At 42.0% G+C, this 20,941-nt stretch overlaps 1 protein-coding gene across 2 annotated transcripts; it reads right to left on the bottom strand.

Moving 5' to 3' along the window:
* Positions 1-309: 309 nt before the first annotated feature.
* wizb (WIZ zinc finger b) lies at positions 310-19,813 on the bottom strand. 2 transcript variants are annotated; one of them, XM_063018603.1, is made up of 16 exons: positions 19,605-19,813; positions 16,399-16,551; positions 15,653-15,809; positions 15,402-15,486; positions 15,014-15,159; positions 13,388-14,902; positions 12,209-12,700; positions 10,540-10,905; positions 9,539-9,973; positions 8,369-8,851; positions 7,672-8,169; positions 6,607-7,146; positions 6,258-6,469; positions 5,519-5,759; positions 5,104-5,269; positions 310-4,976 (listed from the first exon to the last, which is right to left on the bottom strand). In XM_063018603.1, the coding sequence occupies exons 2-16, from the start codon at positions 16,498-16,500 to the stop codon at positions 4,631-4,633; spliced, it is 5,784 nt and encodes a 1,927-aa protein (XP_062874673.1). In that variant the 5' UTR covers positions 16,501-16,551; positions 19,605-19,813; the 3' UTR covers positions 310-4,630. The 2 variants fall into 2 exon arrangements, with proteins under 2 accessions (XP_062874673.1, XP_062874674.1); XM_063018604.1 differs by having other exon boundaries at positions 10,540-10,887.
* Between the last annotated feature and the right edge of the window lie 1,128 nt (positions 19,814-20,941).

Raw genomic sequence — 20,941 nt, 5'->3', positions numbered from 1 at the left:
AGAACACTCACATACTTAGAGAAATTAAACTTGTGAAAAATATTGTGCAGAAATGTATATAATCTCTCAAAACTGCCATGTAACTTAATGGCCAAAAATATGAGGACACCTGACCATAAGCATGCATCACATGCAAACCCTGGACGTTAATATGGAGTTGCCCTCGCCACTTTAAACATCAAATTTCAAAAGTGTGGTCCCTTTGAAATATTGGTAAACAACAAACATTAGGAGCTAGGGATGTTCCGATGACATTACCCAAGAAGCAGTGCATATTTAGTAAAAAGCAGAAAAAATGCAACTACTGTATGTTTTAGATCACATTTAATGATTTGTTTATTCACATGAATCTTTCTAATGCTTGTGCACAATACAACTTTTTCATGGCAGCTTAACGTTGTCCGAGTTTCTCCCTCGTACACTGTCCGTACTGTTCGCTTGTCTCTGTCCTGATCCAACATAGCCAGTCAAACTAGCTAAGGAAAATCTTACAGGGGAGCAATGTGACACCAAAATATAGCAGGTGTGCAACATAGTCCCACTTTTCTTAAAGTCATTTTTATAAGGACAATTGCTAAACACCTCAGGAAAATCCATCCATGTCCATTATAACCTCATGAGCACCAATGTAGTTTAAAAGAAATACTAACATAATCAAAAATAACACATTCTATTTACCTATTCTGACTGTAACTACATTAAGACAAATGGCAATAAAAATAGACAGCATTAAAAAGTTGCAATGAACTCAAGATAAATGGATTAAGAAATTCATCCCATGACTGTTAATATTTGTAGTATCTATACATTTATACTCCACAGGAATGCTGCAAGTCTAACAGTCACAGAAATGCAATGAGTCGTAAAAACAAACCTTCATAGCTTGTGTCATAGAACCATTCTGTTATTGCTTCACTGTGTAGATACGGATTACCATCTGAAACAACGTGAAGCTACATAGTTCAGTCGGTCCTTACAAGTCGCAGGATCTATCCAAGTAAGTCCTTTCTTTGACCAAATACACCACACATTTGCGGCGCACTCGATGTAGTTCAGCAAAACAATTCAGAGAACAAACGATCTTGTCACTGTCATGACTGTCCAGTTTCAGCAGACCTGGAAAAATCTGTTTCCTCCACCCAGTCTGGAACGTGCGCTCGATGGCTGCAGCCTGTCCGACTGCAACTCTTTGGCACATTCAGCCACACATGAATAGATGCAGTGCACTGAAGTTCTTGGCATGGACACGTGCTATTAAAAAACAACTTTAAAAACAAACTATCTAAGAACCAGGGAAAGAGATTTAGGAAAGACCATGGTGACCTTGTGAATGCATGCATGTGCGACACACATAAACATTCCTATTTAACCTGGGAAAAAGTCAAATCAGCTCTGATTTCATGCCGAATAATTCAATTCTTGTAGTGTATCCAAAACACGTCATGACATTCAAAAATAACAAAATCAGCACAGAGGTTTGAGTTTCAGTTTGAGGTTGAGGCAGGCAATAAATAAAGAGATTTACTGCATCCCAATAAAATGTCAGTTTTTTTAACATAAACAGTTTGGCCCACTTTCATTCGACAGATCTGAAACGATTTCTTTACAAAATGTGTTCTAAGGAAATGGAAGAGACAGTCTGTTAAACAAGGTGCAGAACATGATGTGCAAATAGCAAACTAGAGCTTACTAATCATTTAACACATAGAAATGCTTCAGCTTGTGTGGTGGATACCTTGCCTTTTCCCCATTATAAACAAAATGTACTTCGCTTTAGGATTCCGAAAAGCAAACAGTAGTCAGAACATTACAAAATCAGCTGAGTATTAGTAGTGTTTAATTCCTAATAATGGCTTATATTAGGGTCAGCTGTTTAATAATATTTCTTTATTATTTGTCTATTATTTGTTCTTTCAGTACCACATTATCCTGAGCAGGGTCGCAGTGGAAATACACCCTGTATAGGACAAATGTAACGATCTACGAATTATTATTATTTCACCGTACCATGAATTTAAGACAGTAAAACCAATTTTAGGTCTAAATCTCTGAATTTTCTAAATTTGATTGTACGTTTTTTTAGTATCGGAAGTCCTACAAACATCCTGCAGTGCTTTTATTTTTGTAATTTCTAAGCAATGTCCGAGTACAAATGTTGGATCTGTGTTAACAAAGACTGGGTGATATGTGGAACTTTAATATGTGTGCATTCATCTGTAAAGGCGCATTGGTTTACTAGCTGCACAGAACTACAGAACTAGATAATGATGCTTAAGTAAATATTACCAAGTACTTTTGTTAGTTTAGTTTCCTTTGTTCAACCGCAGGACACCACAGAATATCAACTCATGTTGCTGCTTTTTTTTTTTTGGAATAACTCTAGTCTCTATCTCTAGTCTGTTTCTCTAGGTAGCTTTAAGAATTATACAGCCATAAGGGTTGATGTCAGGTAAACACGTATGGGAAAGACTGATGTCTTGCACCACTGGCCCTACAGGGTATGTTGAATGCTCTTAAAGTGTCCATTTGAGTCACTGTTCTTTAAGGGAGGACCAGCTTCCTTAAAGCATTAGTGCTAAAATTTAGTTTAGTCTTTATTTAGAATAGAGACTAAAGACTAATCCGTAAAAAGCATTAGGAGAACAGAGCCTGGCTCCAAAAACTGTACTATTACTGACTTGCATGATGTAAACACAAAGGACTGCAGTATGTATGTGGTATCAGCAGGCCTGGTCTGGATTTCTACAGTAAACGCAAAGCAAAAATAGTCATTTAAAAACTTTTAGAACTAGCTCAGTAAGCCTCGATTCACGTGCTAGGAGCTGAAGCATACCAGTTAAATAATGCTGTATTAAATCTCAGCTGACAAAAAGTCCTGCTTGTGAGTTTGTTTGTTATTAAGCTAAATGTGATTTTCTGAGTACATTTAGCAAGTTAAACATGTCAGTGGTGGCACTTGTAGATCTTTTAGTATATAAGGTGTCTGATTCGATCAATTGTAAAAACACAAACACAAAAATAGCATACAAATGATAAACAATTTCAACATTATAATAAGTATAGAGGATCTGTTACCTTCAGCACTTGCTTTATCTTGAATTGGCAAGGTAAGCCCAAAATGGAATAGCAACAGTCCTATCTTAAGCTTCTCTTTCTTTACCGCTGCATGCTTTATGGTTAAGGTTGAGGAAGAATGAGGAGCTGGCAAAGCTTTTCCGAAACCCTTGTTTTACAAAACTGAATTTCAAAACAGTTGAGCCAGTAAATCCGCAAAAATACAAAGACAAGATATTTATGTTTTACCTTATGAACTTTACTTTTTTGTGAATATACACTCATTCTGGAATGAATGGCTGCAACATATTTCAAAAAAAGTCTGAGACAAAGGCTAGGGAGAACATGTTTGTGTATAAAATGAGTATCCATAAAATGCCAAGACTTTTATTAGCAAGGATGTTTCAAAGCTCTGCATGTTGCCAAAACATAAGTCAACAAACAGTCCAACAGTTGAACATGTTGCTTTGAAGTACTTTCAAATATGGATTCTGGAAAAATCTATGTCTGAAAACCAAACCACTATGAAATGCATGTGACCTTTGATCCCTTAGATGCATTAGATAGCATTGAAAATCCGGATGCTTCTGTGATAAATATCACCACAAGAGCTCAGTAATGCTTACTTACAAACTGTTTTTTAAGTTGCAAATTGAGACTGAAACACTGCTGACCTCTCTGGGTTTAAGTTCACCTGAAATGGACCAGTGCACCTTGGAATCATGTATAGTGGTTTGACGAGTTGACCTTTCAAAGCAGATCTTTGTTAATGGAAATAATAGATGTAGTGCTCTCTGTGTTTTAGTGACCACGGCTCAGGTCACAATATATAAACACTGTTTGATACAAAAAAAGCTGCCGTTCACATTTGCAGCATTTAGCAGACGCTTTTATCCAAAGTTATCACTGAATACAATTTAAGCAATTAAGGGCCTTGCTCAGGGGCCCAACACTGACAATTGGTGATGGTAGGGCTTGAATGGGCAACCTCATGATTATTTGTCCAGGACCTTAACCGCTAAGCTACAACTGCCTTCATGTTTAGACAACAGCTATGCTTGTTTCAACACAACAATAAACATCCAAATTATGCAACAGCATCCCTGCATATTCTGAGAAAGCAGATGCTAGACTGGGCTGCCTGCAGTCCAGAAGTGGCTAGCACTCAAAACATGTGGTGCATTTTAAAACAATTTAAAGAGCAAAACAAACAACGACAAAGTAACATATACTTTCAAAACTGGATTAATTGCTGTCCTCCATCCCCAAAAAAGAATTAATAAGCGTCATTAAAAAAAGGAAAAGTGGTCGCAGCCTTTAAGGAATGTATTGCAGGCCTCAAATTTGAAATAAGCATATATTTCCAAAATGTAAATAGAGTAAAACACCAAATATCAGGTCTTTGTATTGTTTCTAATTTAGCACAGGTCAGTAACAACAGTTAACAAAGCATCACTTTCTGTTTTCATGAGCAGTTTACACACCGTTCTAACATTTTAGATACTGACGTTTGACGTCTTTAAAGAAGTGCAGAAATAATAAGGACGAAAAGGCAAAAGCATAAGACAACAGGGACTTATGTGGCAGGAGCTAGAACCTCCTGTTCCGCCGCGGCCGCCGGGTGAGCTGTTGAGGTCAGGGTTGGAATGGGTGATAGTGCGGAAGTACAAACCGATGGGTGTGGTGTAAGTTTGGGTGTAGGGTTCTTGGCAGAAACAGGAGTAGGAGCTGCAGTAGTAATAGTTAAGGTGGAGGTAGTAGCTGAGGCTTGAATTTCAGGAGCAGCTGTGTCAGGTTTGGCTAGAGTGGGGGCTGCGGCGGGAGCTGGCTTCTTATAATCCAGTTTCAGGATGTGCTGCTGCAGGTGCCTGATCCAGTCCTCCTGCACTGAGAGGGGGCCTTGGAACTCCACATCACAGAACCTGGTGAAATAAATGCAAGTGTTACTTTTCATACAATGGTTAGTTGAGCATCTTGCACATGGCTTTTTTGGCAAAGAAAGCATGTATTTAGATTTAACAACAATTTTGGCTTGTATATACAACTCACCTGCACTTTAGGGAGTAGATTTTACCATTGAGTTTAACAAGTGGGGTGGACGGGGGCTTTGGCACAAGGGCAGGAACAGTACTCGTGCGAGATGGTTTGGGGGGGCAGCTTTCTCTCTCTCCTCCATCAGCATGCAATGGGTGTTTTAAAGGTCGTCGTTCAATTCCTAAAGAACATTTTTGGATAAAACAGTGTGTAAAATTAAAATTCCCAGTACAACAGTGACTGTATTCTTAAGTCATACCTTAAGAAATGCTTATTTGTATAGTCTATTAAAATGACTGGCAGCGTAAGATGGATGAATGGGTGGGCAGGTTAGATAGATGGATGGATGGATGGATGGCACTAACATGGTAAAAACATGGTGATCAGTGTTTCTCTGGTATGCGTGTATCAGGTGCAGCTGAGTTCTTACCCCTTGGCACCCGGACGTTAAGTTCACTCCGTGCCACCTGTACTCGGGGAGGTGCACTGTTTGCACTGCTGAAGGAGTGTTCTGTATCCTGTGTCGTTATACCATGGTGAACTGGTGTGCCATTTCCATTTTTGTCTTCCGATGCTTGTAATGGTGCACCGTACAAGCTGCTCGTATTCTCCCGCTCAACACTTTTGGCCTGGGTCAGCGTTGGAGATGTCCACTGTGCGGCAGAACGTTTCTGAGATACAGAAGAATGAATTAGCATTTATATTTCTCAAACTGATTTGACCAAAAAGAGCAAATACCAAACTGCCTGAACTGTAATGAAATTTGCTGTTTAGTCCTTTACACAGTCCATTAGTGTGCTGACAATGTTTGATGTATGTGTTTACGTATCGACGTATCGTTTACGTATTTGTCTTTTTGTGTTTTTTTTTTGGAGGGGGGGGGGGGGGGGGGGGGGTTGGGGGGTTGGTCAACACACTGACGAAAATTGTCATCTTTTAACTATTGAGGTTGACTGTGCTGTGTATTGCAGCTTCTATTTATTCTATCATTTAATTTAATGACTGACATGAGGCTTTTTTCTCTTTAAAAAATCTGTGAAATCTGTGATTTTTCAAAAATCTAAGCACATTGTCCCATGAATTAAGTAGCGCCCTAAATGTACAAAACCTCAGCTTACACTTTAAGCTGGAACAGACTACTATTACAGCATTCCCTAAGCACTCGGTACCTTCTTTTGGAAACTGTGACCTCCAGACAGATAGCTGCGGTGTAGCTCGGCAACCGTTTCAGGTCTGCTGCGCATCCAGGCGCTCAGCGTCTCGATGGGCGAACCATTCACAGACCACTCGGTTACGCCAAACTGTCGCAAATGGGCACGAGCATGGCTGGCCAGTGCCTTCCGGTTCTCAAAGACAAAACCGCACAGTTCACAGCTAGCTTCTGTCAAAAGAAAATCCAGAAAACAAGTTGTAAGTGCTACATCATAGCTATAAAGCTGACTATAAAGACTCAGAACTGATGGTTTTCCATGCAAGTTATCCTGTGCAAACATCTCTGATTAAAACATACAGTCTTACCCATGCGGCCTACCCCATACTTGTCTGTGGACATTTTTCCTTTATATGAGAAGTCCTGTGGTGGAGGTGAGAAGGTTTTGGACTGGGAAGGGACTGGAAGGTTTTCCTCGAGGTGTCTTTTGTTTCCAAGCATCCGCTTTCCAAACTGTGCCATCCCGAAGAGCTTTGCTGATGAAGAGGTGTTGGATGGTCCCATGGGCCCCAATCCATGCTTATGCAGCCGCGAGCCAGAGTGAAGCAGGTTAAGGGACGCCTTTGGGGATACTTTTTGTGATTGATAACCCTGACCATTCCAAGATGAGCCGTCATCCTGCTGTGGTTCCTCCTTCACACCTAACACGCTGGATGCTGGCATGATGCCCTGATTCCGCATGATCTCCCACAGTGTATCGATGGGCGAGCCGTTGACGGACCACTCGGTGATGCCCATCTGGCGCAGATGTGAGCGGGCATGGCTGGAGAGGCCTTTGCGGTTCTCAAAGAACTCGCCGCAGAAATTGCAGCGGATGTCCCGGGACGGTTCCCTCTCCGGAGCCATGACTAGAAGGGAACAAAATTATTTTCTGTTTAGATTATTAAATTATAATACTAGACCTCAATCTCTACAGGGCTTTTCATTTGTTCTTCCTTTAGCTTATACATACATCTCGTATGGCCAAAAGAACAGAGACACCTGACCAAAAGCTTGTTAGACAACTTATTCCAAAACCATGAGCATTGATATGGAAGTGCCCCACAGCCTTACCCACTCCTGAAAGACATTCACAAAAATCTGCAAATTTGTGAACTAAGGGAATTTGATTGTGAGCAACTTGGCTGTAGTGGGGATTAAACCGACAACCGACAATCACTATTCCAGCACCGTAACCAATAAGCTAACAAAGTCACAAAGCTATTCCGAAGGTGTTCAGTGAGGTCAGGGCTCTATGGCACACTGGAGTTTGTTTTTAACATAAAAATTAAAAACTAGCAAACAAAAATGGAACTATACCTGTTTTATGTGATTGATTTAATACACCTGTTTGCAATGAGTATGACTAAAACACCTGAACTCGTGCTCCTTACCAAGGCTGACTGGACGGACGTTATCTGTGCTCATCCAGCTGGGATGCAGAGACTCTGAGCTGTACCCGTCACACCCCCCCATCCCGTCTTCAGTCAGAGTAATTTCCACCTGCTCAGGTTCCGGCTTTGGCTTGACCATCAGCACTGTAGAGGACGTGCTGGTGGCCGGCGGTGATACTGGCATCTTGTGGACAGCAGACTGATGCTGATTAAAAGGCATTCGGTTAATGCTACCTGACATGGAAGAGAACGGGAGTGAGGTTCGAGAGGATCCCAGGCTTGGTGAGGAGGAGGGCAATTTCAGGGGTTTTGGAGGGATAGCACACGGCAGGCCTCGGCGCATTATAAGCTCCCGCAGTGTGTCGATTGGTGACCCGTTCACAGACCACACAGTGATGCCCAGTTGCCGAAGATGGGAGCGGGCGTGGCTAGAAAGGCCTTTGCGGTTCTCGAAGAGCTCACCACAGAACTCACAGCTTACATCCTTCAGTGGTTCAGCTAGAGAGATAAACACAGGTTGAAAAGAGAGAGAAGGCACAGGTTGTCATTTCTTTCTTCAAAATCCAGACCAGACCTCAACCACATCAAGGTGCTAAGGCTACAAGAGCTGTGCATAAACAATTGCCCTCAAACAACAAACTAAAGCAATGTTGTAGAACAAAAATGCATGAGACAGTAGCATTAGAGGTCTAGTCACCTGGAGGAATGGACATCATATCCACGCCACTCATGCGGAAGACCTGCTGAGAGGATTGTTTTAGTTTCTTCGCTGGTGGACTATGCATGGAGTGGAAGGAGGCAGAAGAAGATGAGGAGGTATTCTTGGTAACAGTGCTGCTCCTATACTGTGTGTTCTTGAACAGAAGAGAGCTGGAACTGAAAGGCTTTTTAGAGGCAGAAGAAACGTGTGAGGATGTTGGTAGAGAAGGAGAAGCTACGCTGTATCCATGGATCCTCCGGTCCTCCGGGCTATCAGAGACGAAGGAAGTAGCCCTGTGCTTAAAATCATCAGTGAGGATAAGCGTGTTTAGCAGGTCAATAGGTGACCCCCTGGACTCAGAGTATTCCACGCCAAAGTGGCGCAGGTGAGCTCGGGCGTGGCTCGAGAGGCCTTTACGCGTTTCAAACCAGGCACCGCATAACTTGCATATGATGTCTTCGTTAGCGTCTGCGTCCATGGCTGTGCAAAGAGATATAAAGAAAAATTAGATTAGTATCTTTAAACGTTTCAATTGGCTGTGGGGAAATAATGAAATATGGAAAAAAAGATCAACGGAACACATTAGTTGGCAGTTCCCTTGGTATTGCACCCACTAAATCAAGAACCCTTACCAAGCTATTTTAAAATTTTATTTATAAATATTAGCACTTATAAATGTAGGTTGGTTTTTAAAGCATGTGCCAATGAAGCTATTTGTTTCAGAATGGCTAAATTTACCAAAACAAGATATAAATAACTTACATGGCCAACGGTATGTGGACACTTGACCATGAATTTGTTGGACATTGTATTTCAAAGCCATGGGCATACTGTTGGATGAGAAGGCCTGCAAATCAATGTTCCATTTTTACACAAAGGTGTTTATTGGGGTTGGGGGTCAGTGGAATTCCTCTCACCAAACTGTCACCCCTTGTCTTTATGGACCTCGTTTTGAGCACAGGGGTGCAGTCATGCTGGAACAGGATAGGTCCTTCTTCAAACTGCTGCCACAATGCTGGAGGCATCGGTTTCATTTTCTATAATTAATTTTATACAGCTGTAGGAAGCTGTAATAATTAGGTATGTGCATACTTCTGTACTTGTTATACACTGCAACCTTTGTAATCTACTAATTGATCAAATCCGAATCAAAAGAAAACTTCTTACTGAGGTTGAGCGGTGCATCAGTCTCTTGTGTTGCCCAGAGCGGCCTGGAGTGAGTGGCAGACAGCGCTGTGTTGTGGCCTCTTGCCATGTTCTTGTGCTCATGTGAGCGCAGCAGGGAAGACACAGGTAACAGTGAGGAGATCGGCGCCTTCCTCAGCACTGGGGATGGAGACCGGGACCGAGAGGGAGACTGAGACCTTCCATATGGAGAGGGTGGCTGGGAACCAGATGGAGACAGGCTGCTTGGGGAACGTGGAGCTTTTATAACACTGTCCAGAACAGAGAGGGGGAGAGGGGGTTTGACGTCTTGCGGTTCGTCCTCGAACTCTGCAGCAACTCTAGGGCTTGGTGTGTTAGGTGATGAGAGGGGTGAGGAAGGAAGGCGGTCGTCAGTAGCATGTTCCTGGGTGATCTGGTAGAGATGATCTGTGGGAGCTTGGAGAAAGTGAGGACGTGTAAAATCATAACAAAAAAAGATGTTATACTTAATAACAACCACACTGAGTATCAGTCCTAGTGCTGGACTGGTGGAGAATTTAGTCCTGCTTTGGATGTTTGTGATGCTGACAGACATGGAGTTACAAAAGCAAATAGGACATAAATAATTTAAGTGCACCTAAAATCTCCAAGTGTTTTTTATCTGAGAGGCTGGTGGGCTGGTCCAGGTTTAGCAGATGCACAGATGAATATTGACCTGTAGGATTTAATCAAGATTTTAATAGTTTGGTAGTTTTTGATGATCCCAGCTGGGTTCCCTAGTTCCAATAATGAAATAATGTCTAGGAAAATGCTCTGCTACGAGCCACAGTCAGGTGCTTACACAGACACGAGTTCAATCTCTTAAATTTAAATACGAGTTGTTCTACAAGCAATTAAGAGTTAAAGGCCCTACTCAGGGGCTCAACAGTAGGCATTTGGAGGTTGTAGGGCTTGAACTATCAACCTTCTGATTACCAATCCAGTACCTTAATGCAAAAGCTGAGCAAATGGAGACCACTTACCCTCAGCTTCACTATCACACTGTTCCTCCTTCCAGGGCTGAACTGGAGATTCTGGCTCCTGCTGCACTGGTTCTGTAGTACCACTGTCCTCATTCTTTGCTGACAGACACTCCTCCTCATCCTCACCTGACTCCTGTTCTTCTGCATGGGCGTTACAGGCAGTGGGAATGGATAAAGCAAGGTCAGGTCGTTTGGAGAACAGCTCCCGGAGGACGGTAATGGGCGAGGCAGTGACCTCCCAGTTGGTGATTCCGAAGTCTCGAAGGTGTGCGCGGGCGTGACTGGAAAGCCCGGCCCTGGTGTCGAAGCCAGCGCTGCAGAACTCACAGTGCATCACGCTGAAGGTCGCTGGGTCAAAGTTAGCAACTGGTAGTTAAGCATCCAGCAGCACAGATCAAAAAGATAATGCAAAAATATGAGAGCACTTAAAAAATGTCAGTTTAATTATGCAGCGGTTCAAGATTAATCGCCTGTCTAACAACTGAACACACCCTGTAATTTCCTTTTTTATTTTATTTTATTTTTTTAATTTAGCGCGTCCAATTTCATCCCATCTATCATCCTCTCATTAGTGAAGATTCCTGCTCCTGATTGGGGCTGACGAGGCCGTTCCACGCCTCCTCCGAAACGTGCACAGCCAATCGACCGTCTTATCACCCACACTTGACGAGTGTAGCGTGGCAGAGTACTGTGCACGGAGGATCACACACCCCGCCACACCCCCTCCCGTCTCCATACAGGCGCCACCAACCAGCCAGCAGAGGGCGCGACCGCCCCGTTCCTGAGAGAGCATCCCCTACGGTCTCAAGTCCCGCCCCCCACCCGGACAACAGGCCAATCGCTGTCCATAGCCGCGCAGCCTCGACCGTGAAGGCAGAGCTGGATTCGAAACGACGCTCCTTCGAAATCCAGCCCTGGTTGCAGCACGTGTCTTTTTACCGCTGCGCCACCTGAGCGGCTCCACCCTGTAATTTCTTGATTTATTTTGGTTCCCAACCTTGGGGTCAGGACCCTACATTAGGTTGCTGAGATTTTTTATAAGATTATTTACATAATTGAAATCTTACTTATGGGTTGTCTTCAATAGTTAATGTTTGGTATTCCATAATTTAATAATTTAGACTGTTTATTTATTGGTTAGGCTACTTATTTCATCTAAAGCTCCTCTCACACTTCCGCAAAATTAGCAGAACATTGTAATCACTGGGCCAACACAGACTGCCAATCTGTATGTGGACGCCCAAGTGGCTGATACCACTGCTGAGGATTCGAACCCTTGATCCTAGCTGTAGTGGCTGGTGGAATTTACTGCTGAGCCACTCGAGCAGCCTTTTTAATATTAATTTTGATAAATCAGGTGTGTCGACCTGCATGTGAAGGAAAACAATGCAAGAGTGGTGGACAAATTCCTGATTTAGGCAGGCAGCAGAGGAATTGCAATCGGAACTACATACTATGCCTACTGTTACCTAGTGTTTTGTTGTAACTGTAAACAATATGAATAATTTTCTTGTTTGGATGTTCAAATACAATTCATTTTGAAGTGTGGATCACAATACATTTTGAGTAATTAATTTTCAGTTTTAAGATTATTAAATTTAAAGATTATTTTCACAGCAAGTTAGCAATAATAATACCTGTAAATCATTGGTATAGTGGTTCAACTTACCTTTCTTTTTCTTCTTTTGGTAGGAGAACTTCTTTTCTATAGCATTAACCTCTTCTGGCGATATGAAATGTCTGACCTTGTAACTGACTCCAACCCTGTTAAGGTGACCCCTAATATGATTGGCCAGTCCTATTCCATTATCAAAACAGTCCTGGCAATATGGGCATCTCTTCTCCAAAGTCTTGAATGCAATGCCATCTTCATCTTCCTCGTCTTCTTCATTTAAGACATTTAGTAAATGGTTGAGAACATCTTCATCATCTTCCTCATCTTCTTCACCATCATCATCATCACCATCATCATCATCGTCGTCGTCATCATCATGATCATATTTCATATCAGTGGTATAATTAGTGCTACACTCATCTTTGTCATTTTCAGGTTGGATCTCTTTATTTTTCTCCTCTGTGGACTCATCGCTGAGCTTTGGTGGAGGGGATGAGTTGGGTTCTGAATCCACGGCAAAAGATTCCACTCCTGCAATTACTACTCCTGCAAAAACAGACAGCAGTGTGAAGAAAAAGTGCAATGCTGTAAAAGTATTTGCCCCTTACTCAATTTCTAGTTCTATTTTTATTCATTTGTTACATTTCAATGCTTCCAACTCATTTTAATACAAGATAAAGGCAAGTAAACATGATTAAACACAAAATCACCATGTTCATTAAAGATAAAGGTTTATTAAACCTATACTGGTCATGTAAAAAAGTAATTGACCTTCTAAACCAGTAACTGATTGCTTCACACTTGGTGGTAACAAGGCATACCAGACTTGGCACAGTTTTTAACCCAGATTCCCATCCTGATACAACCCTCTTATTTTTATCTGGGCTTGGGACTGGCACTAAAAGCGCACTGACGAGTGATACCTTAATACCAATCATCAGCATCGTCATGACGATCATGTAAAAAAGGACCTTTATGAAAATGCTACTAATTATTGTTAATTAGCTTAAACATATTAGGGCATGTTAGGGCAGTTGTAGCCTAGTGGATAACGTACAGAAATAGTAATTAAAAGGGCACTGGTTCAAGCCCCACCACTGCCAAGTTACAAGACCTTTAGCAAGGCCCTTAACCCTCAATTGCTTAGACAATATACTGTCACAGTAGTGTAAGTCATTTTGGAAAAAAGCATGCCAATAATGAAAATGTAAATATGCACTTTTTAAAATGTACCTGTTTCCGTGGTCACTGCTAAATCACCCTCTGATTCTGGTTCATGTGATGGTTCTTGTATAGCTTCGTTTTGGCTCTGCTCTTCTGTTTCCTCAGTGTCCTGCATCTCACTCTTTACATCGCTAGTGTCAGCAGGTTGGGAATCCAGTTTACTACTTGTTCGCGTTCGTCCCATCGCACCTCTAGCAAACCGCTTTGAGCGCCGTTTTCCTGTGCTTTTGAAGGCAACATACCTGCGCTGCGGGGTAGTCTTTGCAGTGGAATTTGAAGGCTCGGGAGAGTGGGGTTTGGGAACGCTCTCCTCTGCAAGCCCAGTCTCAGTAGAGCTGGACTCCTGCTGCAGGCTTGTAGTTGCAAGCGGAGCATCTTCAGTCTGAGAACCTGCTAAATCTGGCAGCTCGGTGGGTCGTGCTGGACTTGCAGAAACAGTGTTACTCTGGCTGGACCCTAGCAGGGGGTCAACCTTACTCTCACCCTGTGGCTCTGAGACTTTGGGTTGTGAATGGTCAACTTCAGGCTTATTGTCGACCATCTGCACAGAGGCTCTGGTGGGGTACTTCTCGCTGACTACTGTGGATGAGGTAACATTTTCTGAAGTCCCTTTTTTAAAGGACTTTAGCTGGAAACGGGGTGAGGCACGATGGCCGCCGGGCCTGGCCCGACTGGTATGGGTCTTTGTATGATCTGAAATCTCTTGAGCCTCATCAGATATGTAGTTGCAATTGAGACCAACAAACTGGCCACAGTTGCTGAAAGACTCTTTGGCTGCTGGCTGCTTTGAACTTCTACAATCGGTTTTCTCCATTTCTGGCATTTTCTCAAAGTTGTTCAGCTTTCCCATATCCTCCAAGATCTTCTGTCGTGACTCCTCGTGTAATTTGTGATGTTTTAGCAGCAAAAGTCTATCAGCAAAATTCTGCCCACACTCCACACACTCAAAGTTTTTGGATCGTCTTCTTGCTGTGCCTTCCTCCCCATGCTCTCCCTTATCTCCATCAACCTGGCCATGCTCTCGCATATGTTCCCGGAGATGTGCTTGTTTATTAAAATAAACACTACATTCAACACAGGTGAAAATCTCTGGGCGGAATTCTTCTCCCTTGTCCTGGACCCTCTCTTCCTCATCGTCCTTAAACTCAAACACTCCTCCTACATCACTGACCATTTTATTAAATTCTTTCACCCTGGAGGGGGTTACCCTGGTCCTCCTGCCTGCCACAGGTGTCCTTTGCCAGGGACTAAGTCCAGAGAAAGGTCTCAGTAAGGCCCTTTTTTTTCTCCTACGTTGAACAAATGTGCAGTGTGCCCAAGGACCTGGAGGTGGACTTTCAGGGTCTGAATCTCCTGGGAAGGTATATACATCCTGTTCTGAACCCGACTTCATTGCCTTTTTTCTCTGAACTCCTAAAAGGCCCTGTTCCTTGATTTTCTTTTTTTGGTATCCCTCCTTTGGTTTTGTGTCCGAATGAGGAAGCCCATCTTGGTCCAACACACTTCCATCTTCAATTTCTTCCACTGCAAAAGGTCTTCATAATTCAGTATCAATGGCATTTAGAAATTCCACACCCATATAGTCTGATTTAAATTTATGTATTTACGAACAGTAAGGTACTTTAATAAACTCACATTTCTGAGTCTCGGACTGTGCCATTCCTGGCTCTTCCTCTGTATTATCTCCAGCTTGTTCTTCTTCCTCAAGAGGAGAAGTCAAATCATTGTCTAAGAGAATGTTCTTGGGCTTCTCAAGTGTATAGTAATCCCCAGAGTCAGGTCTGCAAGTAAAAGCATGTAAGTAGGGTATACCAACCAAAAGTTTAACAGTAATACAATATAAATGTATGTAAATCTTTTATTGACTTCACATTTGCTGGTTTTGCAAATAATAAGAACTTAATTACATAATAATAAAGATGTACATACAGACAACTAGATACAAATAACTGACAATAGCTGTATGTGCGTAGTATGTAAAAGCCTGTTAATCTATCTGAGTGCCTGACCGACTACATCTTACCCATCTTGCTCCTGTACACAGCTTGGACTTCCAGGACTTTGAGCAGCAAGGCCATGAGGATTAGAAAAGTGCTGAAGTTCCTCTTCTATCATACAACATTGGGAACAACGAAAACACCACAGATGTTTACAGCCCTTGTAGTAAAACATAACGTAGCATAAACAAAATATCTATTAAAAATTAAGGTTAAATCCATTATAGATTATATAAAAGTCTTACAATGCATTAATTATTATACTAAACTTTGTTACCATCAAACGTCTCCTTCTCAGAGTCAGAGTCCCATGTTAGAGATGAAGGAAAGGCTGAAGATTGGCGCTTTTTCTGATTGCTCCCATAGAAGATGATTTTCTGAGGGTTAGCATCTCCATCATTGCTCTCCAGACAACCATCATGGGACAATTCCCCCTGATTGTGTATAAATAAAAGGTTAGAAACTGTACTTGCATTGTAAACGCTCTATTCAAAAGGTTATTCATTTAGGCCACTTAGTGTTTAATGAATGTATAATAAGTATTCAATAAGAAGCTGTGCTGCATTCTTCCTGTGTTATTATTCGTTCTTACATTTAAAAAATTAAATGTAAAAACTGGTTAAAAACAATTATTAGTCAGTTATATGACAGTCAGGGTTGGCAGGCAAGTATAACTACAATATGTACACAGCTGTAGCTGATTCTATCCTGCTCATGTCCAGCATTAGCCACTGGTGTTTCAATTTTTGGATTCCTTCCTCAGGTCATTGTAATTTGAAGCCCCGATGGTTTCCATATTCTGCCACTGTTTGAAATTAACATACTGCCCTATTATCTTTGACATGAACACAATATTATCTTTTTAATTGGGCTGTAATTGTCACTGTCTAAATGTTCAGAAGCTGGCTTCATTCATGGACCCTCAGTTTTCTAATCTGCTCCCACTTCAAAGCAACTAAATCACCCAGTTGTACATCCTAGATAAATATGGAAATGTAAAAAAAGATTGTTAAAACATGTCACCATCAAGCTGTTGCTGAGTAGAGTAGGGGATTCCGAGAGAGCCCGAAAGGATGTTGGATCATGGGGGTCCATGGTTGGAGAAAGACCTGCTTCAGGCTCCATGATCCGGTGGTGCACCGTGTACTCTGCAGAGCTCTACCTACATGGTTTCCTCTAATGGTTGTGGATAGAAGCAGACACACAGAAAACATACATCATCATCATTCACTTTCACCATATACTTGTATTTTTTAGGTATGCTATTACTGACTGGCTATCGCTACGCCTAGCTGAGTTGATGCTACACGGTTTCCACTTAGCGCCCACTATTCTCAGGTTGGATTCTGATTATCATTACCCTCTATAACCATCAATCAATAAAATGAAATCACCACAGGACCACCACTGACAAGATGTAATTGACCATTCATAGCCCCCTGGTGACCTGTGTGCGTGGGGGGAGTTTGACCAGCATATCAAGCCAACTGAGTCCTGTGGTCAGAGCATCTAAAATTACCTTCAGTTTAGGAGTGTCTGATACATTGATACATTGATATTATCCCTCTTCTTTAGCATTGCTGTCTTTTATCTATGTGGCATTGCCTCCTAATTCCTTATTAGTATTTATAATGGCTATGGCTGGTGACTACTCAGTGCCCAAATCAATCAGACTGGTTTGACTGCAACTGTCAGATCGAATCCACAGCCAAGCAAGCTTTACATTACCATGGACATGGAGGCTGCCGTCCCAAAAAAAACCTTGCTCCTGTGTTTTTTTTCTAGCCATGTGTCCATGAAAGCCACAATTATTTCTTCTTTAACTAATCGTGCTGTCATGGACATTTAATGTGTTTGCAAAGGTTTTGATGGTCACATGCTGTAGCAGTTGGATTTTTTAAGTGCTCAGAAGTCTGAGCATTAAACATTCTGACCTTGGTTGGACTGATTTTACCTGAATGCCTACTCTTAAGAATGTTACATTTAAAAAAACTTGAAGATGCACTTATACGCCTTCTTGGACTGATAGGCATTATTGATCGCTTCTCTCAGGTCATGGCTGATGTCTTTATTTCTTGGTATGATGTAGACACACACCTCAGTGCTCCAGACCACCAAACTGCAAAAAGTTTTGCTTTCGTCTGGGTAATCACACATCTTGATTATTAACTAATCTTGTGCATTTCTGGTAGCACCAAGCTGCTAATAATTCTCTTAATGAAGGAATTGGAAGGGTGTACCTACTGTGTACACCTGGTTTATGCCAGGTTGCTGCTGTTGGGCCCCTGAGCAAGACCCTTAACCCTTAATTGCTCATATCATATACTGTGCTGTACTGTAAGTCGCTTTGCATAAAGGTGTCTACTAAATGCTGAAAAATGTAAATGAATGTTGGTTTACTTCTGGAAAAATGACTTCAATTTGAAATCTGTTCTGCCTGAGGTTATTGTTCATTTATAGAGGTTAGTGAAGATAACAAAATATTATTTAAGCCCTGGCTAATAAAACAGAAGTTAAGTAAGGTGTATTTTTATTAATTATATACACCGATCAGCCATAACATTAAAACCACCTCCTTGTTCCTACACTCACTGTCCATTTTATCAGCTCCACTTACCATATAGAAACACTTTGAAGTTCTACAATTACTGAGTGTAGTCCATCTGTTTCTCTACATACTTTTTTAGCCTGCTTTCACCCTGTTCTTCAATGGTCAGGACCCCCACAGGACCACTACAGAGCCGGTATTATTTAGGTGGTGGATCATTCTCAGCACTGCAGTGACACTGGCATGGTGGTGGTGTGTTAGTGTGTGTTGTGCTGGTATGACTGGATCAGACACAGCAGCGCTGCTGGAGTTTTTAAACACCGTGTCCACTCACTGTTCACTCTATTAGACACTCCTACCTAGTTGGTCCACCTTGTAGATGTAAAGTCAGAGACGATCGCTCATCTATTGTTGCAGTTTGAGTCGGTCATCTTCTAGACCTTCATCAGTGGTCACAGGACGCTGCCCACGGGGCGCTGTTGGCTGGATATATTTTTGGTTGGTTGACTATTGTCAGTCCAGCAGTGACAGCGAGGTGTTTAAAAACGTAATCAGCGCGGCTGTGTCTGATCCACTCATACCAGCACAACACACACTAACACACCACCACCATGTCATTGTCACAGCAGTGCTGAGAATGATCCACCACCTGAATAATACCTGCTCTGTAGTGGTCCTGTGGGGGTCCTGACCATTTAAGAACAGCATGGGGACAGTGGCAGCCTAGTAAGTAGAGCTTAGGGCTATTAACCGGAAGATTGGCGGTTCAAATGCAGGCTCTGCTATGCAGCCACTGTTGGGTCCTTGAGCAAGACCCTTAACCCTGTCTGCTCCAATTCCTTCTGACCCCAGTTTCCAAACAAGCTGGGATATGCGAAGAAAGAATTTCATTGTACTGTACACCTGTATATGTGTATATGACAAATAAAGTATATCCTTATCCTTACGAAAGGGCGCTAACAAAGCATGCAGAGAAACAGATGGACTACAGTCAGTAATTGTAGAACTACAAAGTGCTTCTATATGGTAAGTGGAGCTGATAAAATGGACAGTGTGTTGGTTTTAATGTTATTGCTGATCGGTGTATAACTGTATGTTAACTATTGAACATATTAAGTCTGCACATTAATAGGAAAGTCTTGTGTAACATGTGTAAGAAAGAGTTTGTATTATGGTAAGATAACTGAATTTCAGGATCCGAAAAAACTGTAACCCTGTATAATAAAGTGAAGAATTGGTTTGTAAAGATAATCAGACATTATTAACACATTTCAAGCAAAGAAATATCCGCATCGCACCATCACAATCCATCCCGCTTTGTTGTAAACATTATAATCAGCTGAAGGAAGTTTGATCTGTCTTGTTTTTGAGGGAGGGGGATTAAATACCAAATTCCTTCGCTCATTCGCCCCACCTGCCCGCTGCAATCCGGGACTGTCTGACCTATTTCAACATGTCTGGTTTGGGTAAATTTAGAGCCGTCCTTGTCATGACGAATGTCGAGAAGAAACCGTTTTTCTAGCTCAGCGTGTTGATGATGGAAAAGAAGGATTAAAACTGAAACATGGCTGCTGGTTACTTGTAGTGTGTTAGTGTGGCAGCTCGAGGGGGAGAATATAGGAACCATCCTGGGAATGTTAAATACCGCTTTGGAGAAGCAGAAAAATTGTGCCCCACTCACCGAAATGGCCTGTCCGTCCGGCGGCTCTACGGACTGCTACACGCCTCGCTTTCCATACCGTGTTCACCTCCAACTATGTGCACACGGTCGTTGTGCTGCACCGCTCCCGTGATCTGATGTTTACCAGTTCGGCTTTTTGCTGTAATGGAAGTAAAAGGCCAGGCGCTTAGCCTTAGCGGTGCAGACGAGCAGACTCCATGTTGTTGGCTCCAGAGGGACGCCACGGCTGCGCGGGTGACGTTAGCGGGGAGGAGAAGAATATCTGCTTTTAAAGCTGCTGTAGGCGATTTTTTACAACAACGCTTTGACTAAATGCTTTTTATATCCTGTCAGCTACCACTTAAATACATGAACCACAAATATAAAACGCTCTCTTTACCTGTCCTAGACTCTACTATAAGCATATAAAATTAGCATGGTCCACTAGTATTAACCAATCAGGAAACTTATCCCAGTCTCTCACCAGTCAGTAGTGGACATTCAAACAGCTTTAAAATAGCTTAAAATTTTAGTCAGTCAACCACAAACCATATTAATACTACATTTATTACAACTTGGAACTGAAATTTTCTAGTTTGGATCTTTCTGCTTCATATTTTTAATCATTTGTGCAAGCTTAGCTGGTGTAAATGCTCACAGTAAGCTAACACTTGTTTGGCCACTTTGTGACAGCTTTTACACAATAGCTTTCAAAGGAATTTTACATTTAATTAACTTGAATTAACACTTATACGCCTTCTTGGACTGATAGGCATTATTGATCGCTTCTCTCAGGTCATGGCTGATGTCTTTATTTCTTGGTATGATGTAGACACACACCTCAGTGCTCCAGACCACCAAACTGCAAAAAGTTTTGCTTTCGTCTGGGTAAATCACACATCTTGATTATTAACTAATCTTGTGCATTTCTGGTAGCACCAAGCTGCTAATAATTCTCTTAATGGAGGAATTGGAAAGGTGTACCTACTGTGTACACCTGGTTTATGATTTATGGTTGGGGTACTGGACTAGTAATCAGAAGGTCGCTGGTTCAAGCCCCACCACTGCCAGGTTGCTGCTGTTGGGCCCTTGAGCAAGACCCTTAACCTTTAATTGCTCATATCGTATACTGTAACTGTACTGTGATATTTTTAATCATTTGTGCAAGCTTAGCTGTTATAAATGCTCACAGTAAGCTAACACTTGTTTGGCCACTTTGTGATAAAAAAAAGTATCCTAAACAAACAGCTTTTACACAATAGCTTTCAAAGCCCAAGAGGAAAAAGGAACGTTACATTTAAAAAGGCTTGAAGATGCACTTATACGCCTTCTTGGATTGATAGGCATTATTGATTGCT

Source organism: Trichomycterus rosablanca, chromosome 22 (assembly GCF_030014385.1).
Source record: "Trichomycterus rosablanca isolate fTriRos1 chromosome 22, fTriRos1.hap1, whole genome shotgun sequence".
NCBI lineage: Eukaryota > Metazoa > Chordata > Actinopteri > Siluriformes > Trichomycteridae > Trichomycterus > Trichomycterus rosablanca.
This window is presented reverse-complemented; position numbering and strand designations above follow the sequence as displayed.